At 64.5% G+C, this 13,700-nt stretch overlaps 4 protein-coding genes across 7 annotated transcripts; all 4 read right to left on the bottom strand.

Moving 5' to 3' along the window:
- Positions 1 to 1,156: 1,156 nt before the first annotated feature.
- DUSP23 (dual specificity phosphatase 23) lies at positions 1,157 to 3,938 on the bottom strand. Of its 4 annotated transcripts, none has more exons than XM_036397642.2 (4): positions 3,870 to 3,938; positions 2,282 to 2,554; positions 1,374 to 1,555; positions 1,157 to 1,268 (listed from the first exon to the last, which is right to left on the bottom strand). In XM_036397642.2, exons 2-4 carry the CDS (start codon positions 2,549 to 2,551, stop codon positions 1,250 to 1,252), a joined length of 471 nt encoding a protein of 156 aa, XP_036253535.1. In that variant the 5' UTR covers positions 2,552 to 2,554; positions 3,870 to 3,938; the 3' UTR covers positions 1,157 to 1,249. The 4 variants fall into 4 exon arrangements, with proteins under 4 accessions (XP_036253535.1, XP_036253534.1, XP_036253533.1 ...); XM_036397641.2 differs by having other exon boundaries at positions 3,781 to 3,872; XM_036397640.2 differs by lacking the exon at positions 3,870 to 3,938 and having other exon boundaries at positions 2,282 to 2,758.
- A 1,113-nt stretch (positions 3,939 to 5,051) lies between these two features.
- LOC118695917 (C-reactive protein-like) lies at positions 5,052 to 6,216 on the bottom strand. Its single transcript, XM_036397730.1, has 2 exons — positions 6,086 to 6,216; positions 5,052 to 5,720 (listed from the first exon to the last, which is right to left on the bottom strand). Exons 1-2 carry the CDS (start codon positions 6,153 to 6,155, stop codon positions 5,125 to 5,127), a joined length of 666 nt encoding a protein of 221 aa, XP_036253623.1. The 5' UTR covers positions 6,156 to 6,216; the 3' UTR covers positions 5,052 to 5,124.
- A 439-nt stretch (positions 6,217 to 6,655) lies between these two features.
- Positions 6,656 to 7,570, bottom strand: LOC118695932 (serum amyloid P-component-like). Its single transcript, XM_036397753.1, has 2 exons — positions 7,507 to 7,570; positions 6,656 to 7,275 (listed from the first exon to the last, which is right to left on the bottom strand). The coding sequence occupies exons 1-2, from the start codon at positions 7,568 to 7,570 to the stop codon at positions 6,656 to 6,658; spliced, it is 684 nt and encodes a 227-aa protein (XP_036253646.1).
- Positions 7,571 to 9,809: 2,239 nt separating this feature from the next.
- On the bottom strand, positions 9,810 to 12,578 carry LOC118695916 (atypical chemokine receptor 1-like). Its single transcript, XM_054517602.1, has 2 exons — positions 12,558 to 12,578; positions 9,810 to 10,733 (listed from the first exon to the last, which is right to left on the bottom strand). Exons 1-2 carry the CDS (start codon positions 12,576 to 12,578, stop codon positions 9,810 to 9,812), a joined length of 945 nt encoding a protein of 314 aa, XP_054373577.1.
- Positions 12,579 to 13,700: the final 1,122 nt, after the last annotated feature.

Genomic DNA, 13,700 nt, shown 5'->3' with positions numbered 1-13,700 from the left:
TAGGGACTGTGGAGCTGTTGGTTGAGGCGCTGGCCCCAGCTGTGCTCGGGGCGCTCCCAGCCATGTGCCACCCGCCCGGAAACGGGGACGGTGACACTGCTTCCAACCAGGATTTAAATGCCACCAAGGTTAGGAGCAGCTGAGAAGAGATTTCCAGGATTGGATTTTTGGATGGAGATGCCTCAATTCCGGCTAAGCTACACTTTAAGCACCAACGTCCCGGGTCGGCCCCCGGGTGCTGACACGGTTGTCACCCTCCACGTGGCATCAGGGCACTGGCGGGTGACAGCTCTGGGGGGGCTGCTCATGGTCCCTGAAGGACCCCAGAGACAGAACCACCCCAGAGCTGGGATCCCATGGGACCCCACAAACAGCACCCTGAGGGCCCCCAGAGCCAGGACCCAGAGCTGGGACCCCAAAGCCAAGGTCCCAAAGCCAGGACCCAAGCAGAACCCCAAAGCCAGAACCCAGAGCCAGGACCCAGAGCTGGGACCCCAGATGACCCCAGAACCAGGACCCTGAGAGAGTCCAGAATGAGAATCATAAAGGATCCCAGAGCCAGAACCCAGACTTGGGACCCCAAAGCCAGAACCCAGAGAGACCCCAGAGTTGGGACACCAAGGGATCCCAGAACCACAACCCTGAGAGACCCAGACCCATGATCCTGGAACCAGGACTCTGAGGAACCCCTGAGTCAGGACGCAGAGCTGGGACCCCAAAGCCAGGATCCAAAGCCAGGAGCCAAGAGCTGGGAACCCAAGGGACCCCAGAGCCAGAATCCCAAACAACCCCAGAACTGGGACCCTGACTGACCCCAAATTCAGGGCCCTGAGGGAGCTCAAAGCTGGGATCCAGAACCAGAACCCTGAGGAACCCCAAACCCAAGACCCCAGGGCCATCAGCCCAAGGGACCCCAGAGCCAGGATCCCAAACCCCAGAATTGGGACCCTGACTGACCCCAAATTCAGGGCCCTGAGGGAGCTCAAAGCCAGGATCCAGAACCAGAACCCTGAGGAACCCCAAACCCAAGACCCCAGAGCCAGGACCCCAAATCCCAAGATGCAGCTGCCAACGAAGCCGGGTCTGGGGGTGCCCAGCAGAGCCATGACCAGGCATCCCCTCAGTGTGTACCCCAAAACCAGACCTGGAGAGAAGCCACAGGCCAGTCCTTTAATGAAGGAGTGGGGAGACAGGGCTGGGCACGCCTGGCACTTCAGGGTGCCCAATTCCATGGATGCCATCCATGTCCTCAGCTCTCCTTGCCAGTGCTGTGGAAGGGAAAAAGCCACCAGTGAGCGAGGACTAGGGACATTAGGGAGCCACAGATGGGGAGGGGACCCCCGTGGTGACACCCTGGGGACGGTGGCACCTACCTCAGGCACTGGCAGAAGCGGAGCACGGCCTGTTCCTGCTCTGCAGTCTCGATGGAGCCGGGCCGGAGGCGTCGGATCTCGCGGATGGCGTCACCAGCTGCCAGGTGCTGCTCCTTGCACAGGTAACAGGCCAGCAGCGTGCCAGTCCGGCCATGGCCCAGCATGCAGTGCACTGCCACGGCCTGGCACAGGGACACAGCAGTGGGTGGCACTGCTGGATGCCCACGTGCCCCTCTGAGTGACAGGTGATGCCCATTTTGGTGCTGCCTTCATGGGATTTCTGCCTGGTGTCACCTTCTGTCACCCCCTCCCCTCATCTTCCTAGGTGTCCCTTCTTGAAGTGACAACTCCCTGAGATGTCACAGCCACCAGGTGTCACAACTCTACCACAGGTGTGTGTTCCCCTGAGGTGTAACCCTCCCAAGGTGTCATTCCTCAAGGGGAGTCCAACCCCCACTAGGTGCTATTCCCCTGAGATGTCATCTCCCCCCACTCCCAAGGTGTCATCTTGCCAAGATGTCACCCCCTCCAAAGTGTCCCCCACCACCAAGGTGCCATCTTTCCAAAACTCCCTCCTCAAGGTGTTCCTCCCTCCTGAGGCATCACCCCCCTGAGGTGTCACCCTGCTGAGGTCTCCCCCCAACCCTTGAGGTGTCCCTGAATTGTTCCCCCAGATGTCTTCTCTAGTGTCCCCTCCCCTGGTGCCTCTCCTGGTGTCTTCCCCCAGGTATCCCCCTAGATCTCCCCGCCTCCAGTGTCACCACCTCAATTGTCCCCTCTAGTCTCCTCCACCTGCCCCCCCCAGTGTCTTCCCACAGTTGTCCCCCATGTATCCCCCAGGTATCACCCCCCAGCTGTCCCCCAGCTGTCCCCTCGCTGTCCTCTCCCGCAGGTGTCCCCGGCCATACCTCCCCGCGGCCATTGGCCTCCTCCACGATCTGCAGGAAGCTCTGGATCTGCTCGGGGCTCGGGGGGGTGAAGTCGGCGATGCGGAGCCGGTGCAGCTGGATTTGGGGACAGCAGCCGTGGTGGGGCGGGGCCCGCTCGGTCAGGGACACCAGGTGTCGCACGCCGCGCTCCCGCAGGTACCGGTAGTGCCCCGGTTCCCGCGGCATCGCCAGCCCCGCCAGCCGCCCCTCGACCACCCATGAGAAATTGGGGGGCTCCAATGCACCCATCGCCTGTGGGGGGACAGGGGACACTGCTGCTCTGGGGACCCCACGGATCCCTCAGGTGAGATCCCACAGGAGCCCCAAGTCAGAGCCCCCAGGGTCAGGACGTTTGGAACCTCCATTTCCTGATGCTGGGACCCCAGGAAAGATCCCCTGGGATCCCCTGGCCAGGACCCCCAGGACAGCACCTCCAGGACCCCCAAAATAACCCTCAGGAGAACGTGGCCAGGCCCCCAAATCAGGTCCCCAGAGACCCCCAGGAACCCCCCCCCCCCCCCCCACATTAAACGTGGCCAAGCCTCCAGGATCTCAGGAACCCCAATACAACTCCCTCTGCCCCCAAGAACATGGCCAGGCCCCCTGGGACCCCCAGTTCAGTCCCCTGGGACCTCCTGACAGACCCACAAAGTCAGACTCCCTGGGACCCCCATCTCAGGGCCCCAGACCCCATTACCACCTCTCCAGGGCCCCCAGCCAGGACCCCTGAGACTCCAAATTAATGCCCCCCAACACCATCCCCCTGGAAAACCCTCCACACCTCCAGAAGCCCCAGCACCATCCCCGAAACCCTCTGGCCAAGACCCTTGGGAGCCCTAAATAAAGCCCCCAGACCCCTAGCTCAGATCCTGCCCATCAGGACTCCTGCTCCCCCAAAACCAACCCCGTGGAGAACCCGGCCAGATCCCCAGGACCCCCAGGTCAAGACCCCCATACTCCCCAATTCAGACCCCCTATGTCAGGACCCTCAAAACCACACCCTGGAGAACATGGCCAGGGTACCCCAAAGTCCCCTGCACCCCCTTGCCAAGACTCCTGGGACCACCAAATAAAGCCCCCAGACCCCTCAATTGACACCCCCCCATGTCAGGACCCCCGGGCCCCCTAAAATCACACCCTGGAGAACGTGGCCAGGGTACCCCAAACTCTCCTGTACCCCTGGCCAGGACTCTCAAATAAACCCCAAATTCAGACCCCTCAATTGACACCCCCATGTCAGGACCCCCGAGTCCCCCAAAACCACGCCCTAGAGAACATGACCAGGGTACCCCAAACTCCCCTGCACCCCAAACCCCAAATTCAGACCCTTCAATCGACACCCCTCATGTCAGGACCCTCACACCCACCCCCTCAGCAGAGTTTAACCGGGTGCCCCAATTCAGAGCCCCCCACCCCATCAGCCCCCCGGGACCCCCGTTCAGCGCCCCGGGCCCAGCTCGGGGCCCCCCTGTCCTCACAGGCCGCAGCTCCGGGCCCCGCTGGGCCCCGCTGGGCCCCGGCCTCGCTCCGTTCCCTCCGCCCCGGTGTCCCCCCGGCCCCGCCGTACCGGGGAGGCCGCGCGGGGCGGAGCGAGAAGGGGCCGGGCCCGAGCTGAGGTAGAGCTGAGGCGGAGCGGGACCCGAGCTGAGGCGGAGCTGAGGCGGAGTTGGGTCCGACCTGAGGCGGAGCGGGGCCCGGGCTGAGGCGGAGCTGGGCCGGAGCTGGGTCCGAGCTGAGGCGGAGCTGGGCCCGAGCTGAGGCGGAGCTGGGCCAGAGCGGGACCGTAGCTGAGGCGGAGCTGGGCCGGGAGAGGCCGCAGCGAGCGACGGAAGTGGCGCGGCGGTGACACAGGGGACAATGGGGACACGGGGGAGGTCGGATGGGTGTCGGGGGGACGAGGAGTGGACCCGCGGCTGCGGGGCCGCGCCGGGACGCGGGGCTTTGGGACACGGGGCTGAACCTCCGGGACAGCGAGCTGGAACCCCCGGGACAGGGGGCTGCAGGAGTGAGGGGCTGAATCCCCCAGGACAGGGGGGCTGAATCCCCTAGGACAGGAGGCTGAATCCCCCGGGACAGCGGGGCTGAGCCCCCCAGGGCTCTGGGACTGAGGCCCCCAGGACACGGGATTGCCGCCCGGGGCTCTGGGACTGACCCTCAGGGGATCCAGGACTGAACATCTCGGGACTCCAGGACTGCACCAGTGGGACTCAAGGCTGGACCCTCCGGATCTGTGTGGCACACGGGGGCTGTAGGGCTGAATCCCCAGGATACAGAGATGGAACCCTGGAGCTCCAGGGCTGACCCCCCCCCCGAAAGCTCCAGAACTGCACCCCCAGGACATGGGACTGAAGCCCTGGGGACACGGGGCTGAACCCCCCGAGGGCTCCAGAACTGCACCCCCAGGGCTCTGGGTCGTGGGACTGAACCTCCCCAAGCTTGGGGACACTGGGCTGTCCCAGGGCTGCCCCCCAACAGTCCTGGGTCCCTGGGTTCTGCCCCAAGCCCAGCCCCACCATGCCTGGGGGCTGCCAGGGGTGCACATACCCCCAGGACTGCCCTGTCCCCAGCTCAGCCCCATGTCCCCAAACCAGAGCAAGGCCCTGAGCTGGGAGTTCTTTCCCCCATTCCATCCTCACCCTAGGGTTCTCATTCTGAGCCTGGATCCATCACCTGAGACCTGCCGTGCCTTGGTGGGCCTCAATCCACTCCCCCGCCCCTAAAGACCACCAGAACCCTAAAAGCACATTTCTCCATTTATACAATGCTGGGTGGCTTTAGGGGAAGGGGTTACACAGCAGGGATTGGGGACACCCCCCACAACCTCAGGGCTTCAGGTACACCTCACCCACGATCTTGTAGGGGAAATTGTTCCAGCCAAAAATGGGGGTTTGGCCAGGTGTGTCATACATGACTGACACGACCTCCATGCTGGAGATCCCCATGTCCCACATGTACACGGATGAAATCTCCCCCACAAAGGACTGCTTGGCATCAAAACCACCCCCAAAGCTGTCCTGGTCCTGCCCCAGCAGGATGGATGCTGGCACTCCCACTGTGTAGCCCTTCTGCAGCCCCTTCCTGGGCCAGGGCTTCCCGTTGAACCAGAAGCTCACGATGCCTGTGGAGGATTCCCAGCTGACGCAGACGTGCTCGACCCCTCCGAGAGTTTCAGGCACCGTGTAGGACAAGAACTGGTTGCCCACGTTGAAGTCATACTGGCCAGGTCTGGGCTTGAAGAGCAGGATCTCGTTGCTCTGTTTTCTGGTGGCGTAGGAGAAGAGGCTGTAGGGCCGGGTGAGGTCGGTGTAGGACTTGAGGCACACGGTGAAGTTTTTCAGGGGCTTCTCCAGCTTTGCTGTCACCTGCACGTGGGCGCTTTGGGACTCTCGGGGGAACACGAACACCGAGCTGCCCAGGTCTGCAGGAGGTGACTCACAGGTGGCTGTTCTTGCCACAGAGGTGACCTCCAGCACCCAGGGTGGGTGCCACACCACCAGCTGTGGCACAGGGTGTTGAGTGTCGAGTCCCTGCCACCCCCCACTGTCCCCCCCACCCCCCATTTCGGTCCTCAGGGTGCCCCTTTGCCATCGTGCCCCCTCCTGCCACCCTTGCCAAGACCCCTGTGCCCTGCACGGCCCCCCCTTGCAGAGCTCGGGGTGCCCCTTGGGGGTTCCCCCATGCCCCCTTTGCCCCCACCCCTCACCCTTTGGGAGCACTCAGGGTGCCCCAGTGACCCCATAACCCCCCCTGCATGTCCCCATGCCCCCCAGGGTGTCCCTGTGCCACTACCTTGTGGGGCCGTGGGACCAAAGAGCGCAGTGAGGATGAGGAGGCAGAGCCACAGCGGCCCCATGGCACCGTCGAACCCGGCCACTGTCACCACCGTGGGAAAGGGGAGAGCTCGGAGCCACCTGGAGCTGCTCAGAGGCTGCTCCGAGGACACCCAAGAGTGACAGTGACTGGTGGTGACACTGACCTTCGTCCCCAAGCCCCAGGACTGTTGGGAAATGGCGTGTGAGCGTGGTGGGGACTGGCTTTGGGGACAGTCCCCCTGTCCCCAGGGGAGGGGCCTTCCCCTTCCTGACTCTGAGTGGGGCTGGGCAGCGCCAGAGCCGCTGGATCCGTGTCCTGCCTGTGCAGGGACGGCCGTGGGCAGCTTGGGGGGTGTGGGATGGGGAATGGGTGCCCTGGGTGTTGGTGGCACTCAGGGGGACCCTGTCTCCAGCTGGGGAACCTTCCTCGTGGTGGGTTGTAGAGGTGAAGGGGTGCTGGCTGCTGGGGAGATGGGTGTGACTGACAGGGGTGAGGAGGGGACAGCGGGGACCGAGGCCACCCCTGCCCCAGCCACAGCCCTCAGGCCCCCAGCACCTCCCGGAGCCGGGGTTTCACCACCACATCTCCCTTGACCTCGTAGCTGAGGCTGTTCCAGGCCAGCAGCGCGGGCGGCAGGCGCAGGGACAGGAAAGCCGCGCGCATCTTCTCCGGGGACAGCCCCGTGTCCCACAGGTAGACATCGGTCAGCTCCCCCGAGAAGGAGTTGTAGAGGTCAAAGCCACCCCCGAAGCTGTCCTGCTCCTGTCCCAGCAGGATGGCAGCCGTGGCCCCCACCGTGTAGCCCCTCTGCAGCCCCTTCCTGGGCCAAGGCTTCCCGTTGAGCCAGAACTCGGCGATGCCCGTGGAGGATTCCCAGCTGGCACAGACGTGCTCCCAGTCCCTGCGGCCCTCGGGGACACGGAAGGTGACAAACTTTCCCCCCACGTAGAAGCGGTACTCCTCGGGTTTGGGCTTGAAGAGCAGGATCTCGTTGTCCTGGGCTTTGGTGGCGTAGGAGAAGAGGCTGTGGGGCCGGCTGAGGTCGGTGTAGGAGCGCAGGCACACGGTGAAGTTGCGCAGGGGCTGCTCCAGCTGCGCCTGCAGCACCACGAAGGCATCGCTGGGATCCTTCCGGAACACGAACACCTTTCGGTACAGGTCTGGGGACAACACAGGGGACCTGCTGGGAGGCTGGCGTGTCCCACAGCCCTCTCTGACTGTCCCCTGTTCCAGCATCCTCCAGCCCGGCTGGCCAAGAGTGATCCGAGAGCTGCTGCCACGTCCCCTTGGGACCCTGCCCCGTGCTGGCTCCTGTCCCCCCACCCCGGTGTCCCCCCTACCTTCCTGGGCCACGATCCGGCTCCTGTCCCCCACCCCGGTGTCCCCCCTACCTTCCTGGGCCACGATCCCCGTGAACACAGCCAGGACGGGCAGCCAGAGCTGCAGGTGGCCCATGGTCGGTGCTGGAGCCGGGCGGGCGCGGCGCTGCCGCCGGGTTTATGTGGCCGAGGAGGGGAGGGGACTGTCGGGGGGGATGTCCCCACCCAATCCCATCCTCAGCAGCCTGGCGGGCCCGGGAGGGGCGATGTCACGCCCAGGGTGGGTGATTTCATGCCCGGCATGGGTGATTTCATGCCATCACGCGGCCGTGCCACAAGACCTGGGGTCACCCGCCTGCACGGGGCTCCCCTCGGAGCTTGGCTCTGGGCTTGTTGTCCCCCCGGGTGACAGGGACACCCCAGCCATGTGTCCACCCGTGTGACAGGGACACCCTGGACACTCCATCCCCAGGTGTGCCTGCTCAGGGCAAACCCCCATTGGAGGGATGTGGTTTGATTTGGGGTCATCCGAGGGGTGCAAGGAAAGGTTCCCCTGGCCCCCCTGCCCTGAGCCACAGCTCGGGGCCACACCCCGGGCTCTGCTCTGTCTGTCCTGCCCGAGGGGACGGAGATGGAGCTGTGACACCGGGTGGCCGGTGTCCTGGGGTGACCAAAGGGGACAGGCAGATGGGAAGGGGGAAGGTTTTGCCTGCCCCAGATGATGGTGCTGGGCTGGGGGTGTAGAGTCCCTGCAGGGGTTTGATGGATCCCCAGTTTTGGGGACGATGTGGGCTCATTCCCCACTGATCAGTCCCCCAGTTTAGCGGGGATGAGCCCCCAGCTCCTCCAGGGCTTGGCTCAGGCAGAGCAGCCCCATTGTCCCCACTGCTGTGCCCGTGTCACACCCGTGACTGCACGCGCCCTGCCCTCGTGGGCTCTGGGCAAAAATGCCCCCACTCCCCCTCGCAGGCTCCACAGCTTCCTTAGGAACTTCTCCTGCCAATTTGGAGCCACGAGGAGCACACACCCCCCATTTCCCGTCCCCCCCATCCCGTCCCAGTCCCATCCAGGGCATTAACTGGGCTGGACGAGTGCCTCTGGCAGTTGTGTTTGTTGTGTTTAATTCCCACTGCATCCTCTTGGCTTGTCAGGAGAGATGGAAAAATCCCATCACTTCCGAGATTCCCCCCTGGAGCTGGGGAGGGGGGGCCGGGGCTCAGCCTCGGGGATCCCCCTGGAGTGTGGGGTGACCCCCCCGGGCAGCCTGAGGCACCCCAAGGCTTTCTGTGCTGGGCAGTCGGGGGGTCCGGCCCCAAAGAGGGGGCTGAGACCCCAAGGGAAGGGACAGAGGGCACGGAACGGGGGGTCCTGGGGGAGTGTTGGGTGTGGGACAGAGGCTGTGGGGGCACTGTGGGACAGAGGCCAGTGCCCAGAGGCAGATGCCAGGGTGCCAAGGCTCGTGCCAGGTGGCCAGGGGTCAGTGCTGGGTGGCCCAGGCTGGTGCGGGATGGGCCGGGCCCGGAGTTGGTGCTGGGGCATCCGAGGCTGGTGCGGGGGCCAGGGGTCAGTGCTGGGTGGTCCAGGCTGGTGCCCAGGATCCAGGGTGCCAAGTCTGGTACCAGGGGTCGTAGTCCAGCGCCAAGGGGCCAGGGCTGACTGCCGGGTGTCCGTTTGGCTCTGCGGTGCAGCCCCGGAGCTCGGCAGCGCCCGGAGCCTGGCAGTCCCTGGAGCTCCCGTAGCCCCGGAGCTCGGCATTCCCGGAGCTCGGCAGTCCCGGAGCTCGGCAGTCCCGGAGCTTCGTACTACCCAGAGCTCAGCAATACCAGAGCTCAGCATTCCCGGGAGCTCGGCATTCCCGGGAGCTCGGCATTCCCAGAGCTCGGCATTCCCGGGAGCTCAGCATTCCCGGGAGCTCAGCATTCCCGGGAGCTCGGCATTCCCGGGAGCTCGGCATTCCCAGAGCTCGGCAGTCCCGGAGCTCAGCATTCCCGGGAGCTCGGCAGTCCCGGAGCTCGGCAGTCCCGGGAGCTCAGCCAGCCCCAGATCGCGGCATTCCCGGAGCTCGGCAGTCCCGGGAGCTCAATATCCCCTGAAGTTCCGTAGCCCCTGGAGCTCAGCATTCCCGGGAGCTCGGCATTCCCGGAGCTCGGCATTCCCGGAGCTCAGCATTCCCGGGAGCTCAGCAATCCCAGAGCTCAGCAATCCCAGAGCTCAGCATTCCCGGAGCTCAGCATTCCCGGAGCTCGGCATTCCCGGAGCTCAGCATTCCCGGGAGCTCAGCAATCCCAGAGCTCAGCAATCCCAGAGCTCAGCATTCCCGGAGCTCGGCATTCCCGGGAGCTCAATATCCCCTGGAGCTCCGTAGCCCCCGGCGCTCAGCAGCCCCCGGCAGCGCCGGCATCGCGGCGGCAGCTCCGGGCGAGCAGCAGCGCCAGGGGCCCGAGGCCGCAGTGCAGCACCCCCAGCCCCTCGCTCAGCCCCAGCGCGATGTCGAAGTGCTGGAAGGAGCCGCAGGTGGGCTCCAGCAGCCCGGCCTGCAGCAGGAACTCCCCGGCCAGCCCCGCTCCGTAGGGCCCCCAGAGCCCCAGGAAGAGCCAGGCGAGCCCGGCTCCGCTCGCCCTGAGGCGCGGCACGGCCAGCGCGGCCAGCAGCAGCCCCGCGGGCAGCAGCAGCAGCAGCAGCAGGCACAGGGCCAGGTGCAGCAGGTACAGCGGTGCCAGGATGCCCACGCTGCGCCGGACACAGGCGGTGCCCGCCGCCACACCGCTGACCAGCGCGGCCGGAGTGGCCAAGAGCAGCGCCGCTGCCCACAGGGCCACGGCCAGGCGGCGGCTCCGGGGGTCCCAGCGAGCCCAGGCGGTGCCGCAGGAGCCGCTGGCCACCAGCAGCGCCTGGGCGAAGACGCTCCAGTGCCACAGGAGGTGCGTGAGGCGACACAGCCCCGTGCCCAGGTGCCAGCCCCGCGCCACGCCCGCGGCCAGCGCCGGCAGCAGCGCCGCGAACAGCGCCGTGCCCAGCGCCAGCTGCGCCACCAGCGCTCGGCTCTGCGGCCACTGCCACGCTTGGGGACGTTTGGCCAGGGCCACCAGCAAGGCGCCGGTGGCCAGCGCGGCCGCGACGCTGGTGGCGGCCAGGAAAGGGGGGGCCACGCTCTGGAAGAGGGGACAGAAGCTGTTGTGGCAGGGAGCGGCGTCGTAGTCCAGGAGGGTGTCGTTGCTGTAAGTGTCGTTGTCGTAGGAGAGGTCGCCCATGATTTCCTCCATGTCCAGGGAGCCCGGGGTCTCCAGGATGCCGGGGGTCTGTGGGTGAGGGGGTGGGCATCGGGCAGGTGCCACATCGCCCTGGTGCCGGCTGTGGGGCTGCCCCTGGTGCGGGGATCGAGGGCAGGGCTGGGCAGGGCAGGGCGGGTTATCAGGGAGGGACACACGGGGGACACGGCTGGGGACAGCCAGGGTGCGGGGTGGGGCCGGGATGGGGCCGTTTTCTGCCAGGAGGGACACGGGGAGGATGCAGAGCCCGAGGATGGACACAGACCCTGCACGGTGGGGGTGTGGGAACACGGACCCCCATGATCCTACTCAGAACTGGGGACCCTCACAGCTCTGCTCAGTGCTGGGGACTCCTGTGACCCCACTCAGCACCAGGGATCCCCTAAACCCCACTCAACTCCCCTAAATCCCACTGGGGACCCCTATGACCCTGCTCAGAACTGGGGACCCTCACATATCTACTCAGTTCTGGGGACTCTTAAAGCCCTAAAATCCCCTAAACCCCACTTGGCACTGGGGATTCCCAGGGTCCTGCTCAGCACCAGGGACCCCCATGATTCTGCTCAGAATGGGGGACTCCCTGTCATCCCTCTTAGGGTCCCCAGCGATCCCCTAAACCCCACTCAACTCCCCTAAATCCCACTGGGGATACCCATGGTCCTGCTCAGAACTGAGACCCCCATGGCTCTGCTCAGTGCTGGGGACTCCTAAACCCCTAAAATCCCCTAAACCCCACTGAGCACTGGGGATTCCTGTGGTCCTGCCCAGAACTGGGGACTCCCTGTGACCCCTCTTAGGGTCCCCAGGGATCCCCTAAACCTCACTCAACTCCCCTAAATCCCACTGGGGATTCCCATAATCATGTCCAGAACTGGGGACTCTCACGGCTCTGCTCAGTGCTGGGGACTCCTAAACCCCTAAAATCCCTTAAACCCCACTGAGCACTGGGGATTCCCATGGTCCTGCTCAGCACCAGGGACCCCCCCCCCCCCATGATCCTGCTCAGAGCTGGGGACCCTCACGGCTCTGCCCAGAACTGGGAACTCCCTGTGACCCCTCTTAGGATCCCCAGGGATCCCCTAAACCCCACTCAACACCCCTAAATCCCACTGGAGATTCCCATGATCCTGCTCAGAACTCGGGACCCTCAGAGCTCTGCTCAGAACTGGGAACCCCCTGTGACCCCACTCAGCAGCAGGGATCCCCTAAACCTCACTCAATTCCCCTAAATCCCACTGGGGATTCCCATGATCCTGTCCAGAACTGGGGACCCCCATGGCTCTGTTCAGTTCTGAGGGACTCCTAAACCCCTAAAATCCCCTAAACCCCACTGAGCACTGGGGATTCCTGCTCAGAACTGGGGACTTTCACAGCTCTGTTCAGTTCTGGGGACTCCTAAACCCCTAAAATCCCCTAAACCCCACTGAGCACTGGGGATTCCTGCTCAGAACTGGGGACTTTCACAGCTCTGTTCAGTTCTGGGGACTCCTAAACCCCTAAAATTCCCTAAACCCCACTGAGCACTGGGGATTCCTGCTCAGAACTGGGGACTTTCACAGCTCTGTTCAGCTCTGGGGGACTCCTAAACCCCTAAAATCCCCTAAACCCCACTGAGCACCGGGAACGCCCACGATCATGCCCAGAACTGAGGACTCCTGTGACCCCACTCATCACCAGGGATCCCCCAAACCCCACTCAACACCCCTAAACCCCACAGGAGGAGATTCCCGTGATCCTCCTCAGCACAGGGGGACCCCCATATTCCTCCTCACACCAAGGACCCCCCCAGCCCTGCCCTCCTCGGGGATGTGACACCACCAGGGCCAGGAATTTGGGGCGGGTTGGGTCACTCACCACGGGGACACAGTTGCCCATGATGCTCCTCCGAGGCTGGGGGCTCTGCTGGGTGCTGGGGGTGGCACCGGGGGTGGCACCGGGGGTGGCACTCGGGGCAGGGCACCCACGTGCCAGGAGGTGTCTGGGGGTGACTTCTCCGCTCCGAGCACTGCGGGCAGGAGATAAGAGGTGCCCCAGGGCCGGCCCTGCCCTCTCCCGCCCCTGGCAGCCGGCGGAAAACGGGGAATGGCGCTGCCGGGAAAGCCGCGGAGCCGCCACAATTTCTCGAGCAGGAAACCATCAGTTCTTGGCAGGACAAGTGAAATTAATTAGGGATTAATTGTCTTTCCAAGCGCTCCGGGGATGGCGGTGGGGTGTGCCAGCTCCAGGGAGGGGTTTGGGGTGCAGGATGGGGGTGGGCATTGAGGGGACCCCCCCCCTCTCCTGCTGGAATTTGGAATTTCCCGGTTTTTTCCTTGGGAGGAAGGAAGGGCTCCCGGGGGTCACCCTGTGGCATTGGAGCAGCTTGGTGACAGGGCTGGTGGCCTTGGTGGCCTTCAGGGACATCCTTATAGGAACGTCCCTGGAGAGGAGCAGGGCTGGGGGGCTCAGGGGTTGGGAATTGGGGTTCTGGTGGTAATTTGAGAGGATATTTGGGGGTGAAAGTGCTGGGAAGTGACAGTTTGGGAGGGGCTGTGGAGCAATTTTAGGGGTGAAAGGCCTGGGGAGCTCCAGGGGTTGGGAATTGGGGTCGCTGCTGTTTGGGGAGGGCTGGGGGCCAGGATTTGGGGGTCTCTGAGGGGCAGATTTGGGGGTGAAAGGGCTGGGAGCCTCCAGGGATTGGGGATTTATTGTTCTTTGGGGGGAACTGGGAATTTGAGAGGGGCTGAGGGTCAGGGCTGGGGGGGCTCTGGAGGGCTGGGAGAGCATTTGGGAGTAAAAAGGTTGGGGGGAGTCTGGGAAATTGGCAATTTGGGGGGGTTGAGGAGCAGATTTGGGGGTGAAAGGCCTGGGGATCCCCAGGGATTGGGATTGGGGTTCTGCTCTTTGGGGGGAGGCGCTGAGGGTGAGGATCAGGGTGACTCTGGTGGGTCTGGGGGGTGGGTGAGAGGTTTGGGGGCTCAGAGGAGTTTTTAGGGGGGCTGATCTCTGTCACCCTGT

The sequence above is a fragment of the Molothrus ater genome, chromosome 29 (assembly GCF_012460135.2).
Source record: "Molothrus ater isolate BHLD 08-10-18 breed brown headed cowbird chromosome 29, BPBGC_Mater_1.1, whole genome shotgun sequence".
In the NCBI taxonomy this organism is placed as follows: Eukaryota; Metazoa; Chordata; class Aves; order Passeriformes; family Icteridae; genus Molothrus; species Molothrus ater.
Note: the sequence above shows the minus strand (reverse complement) of the source record. Positions and strands in the feature narration are given on the sequence as shown.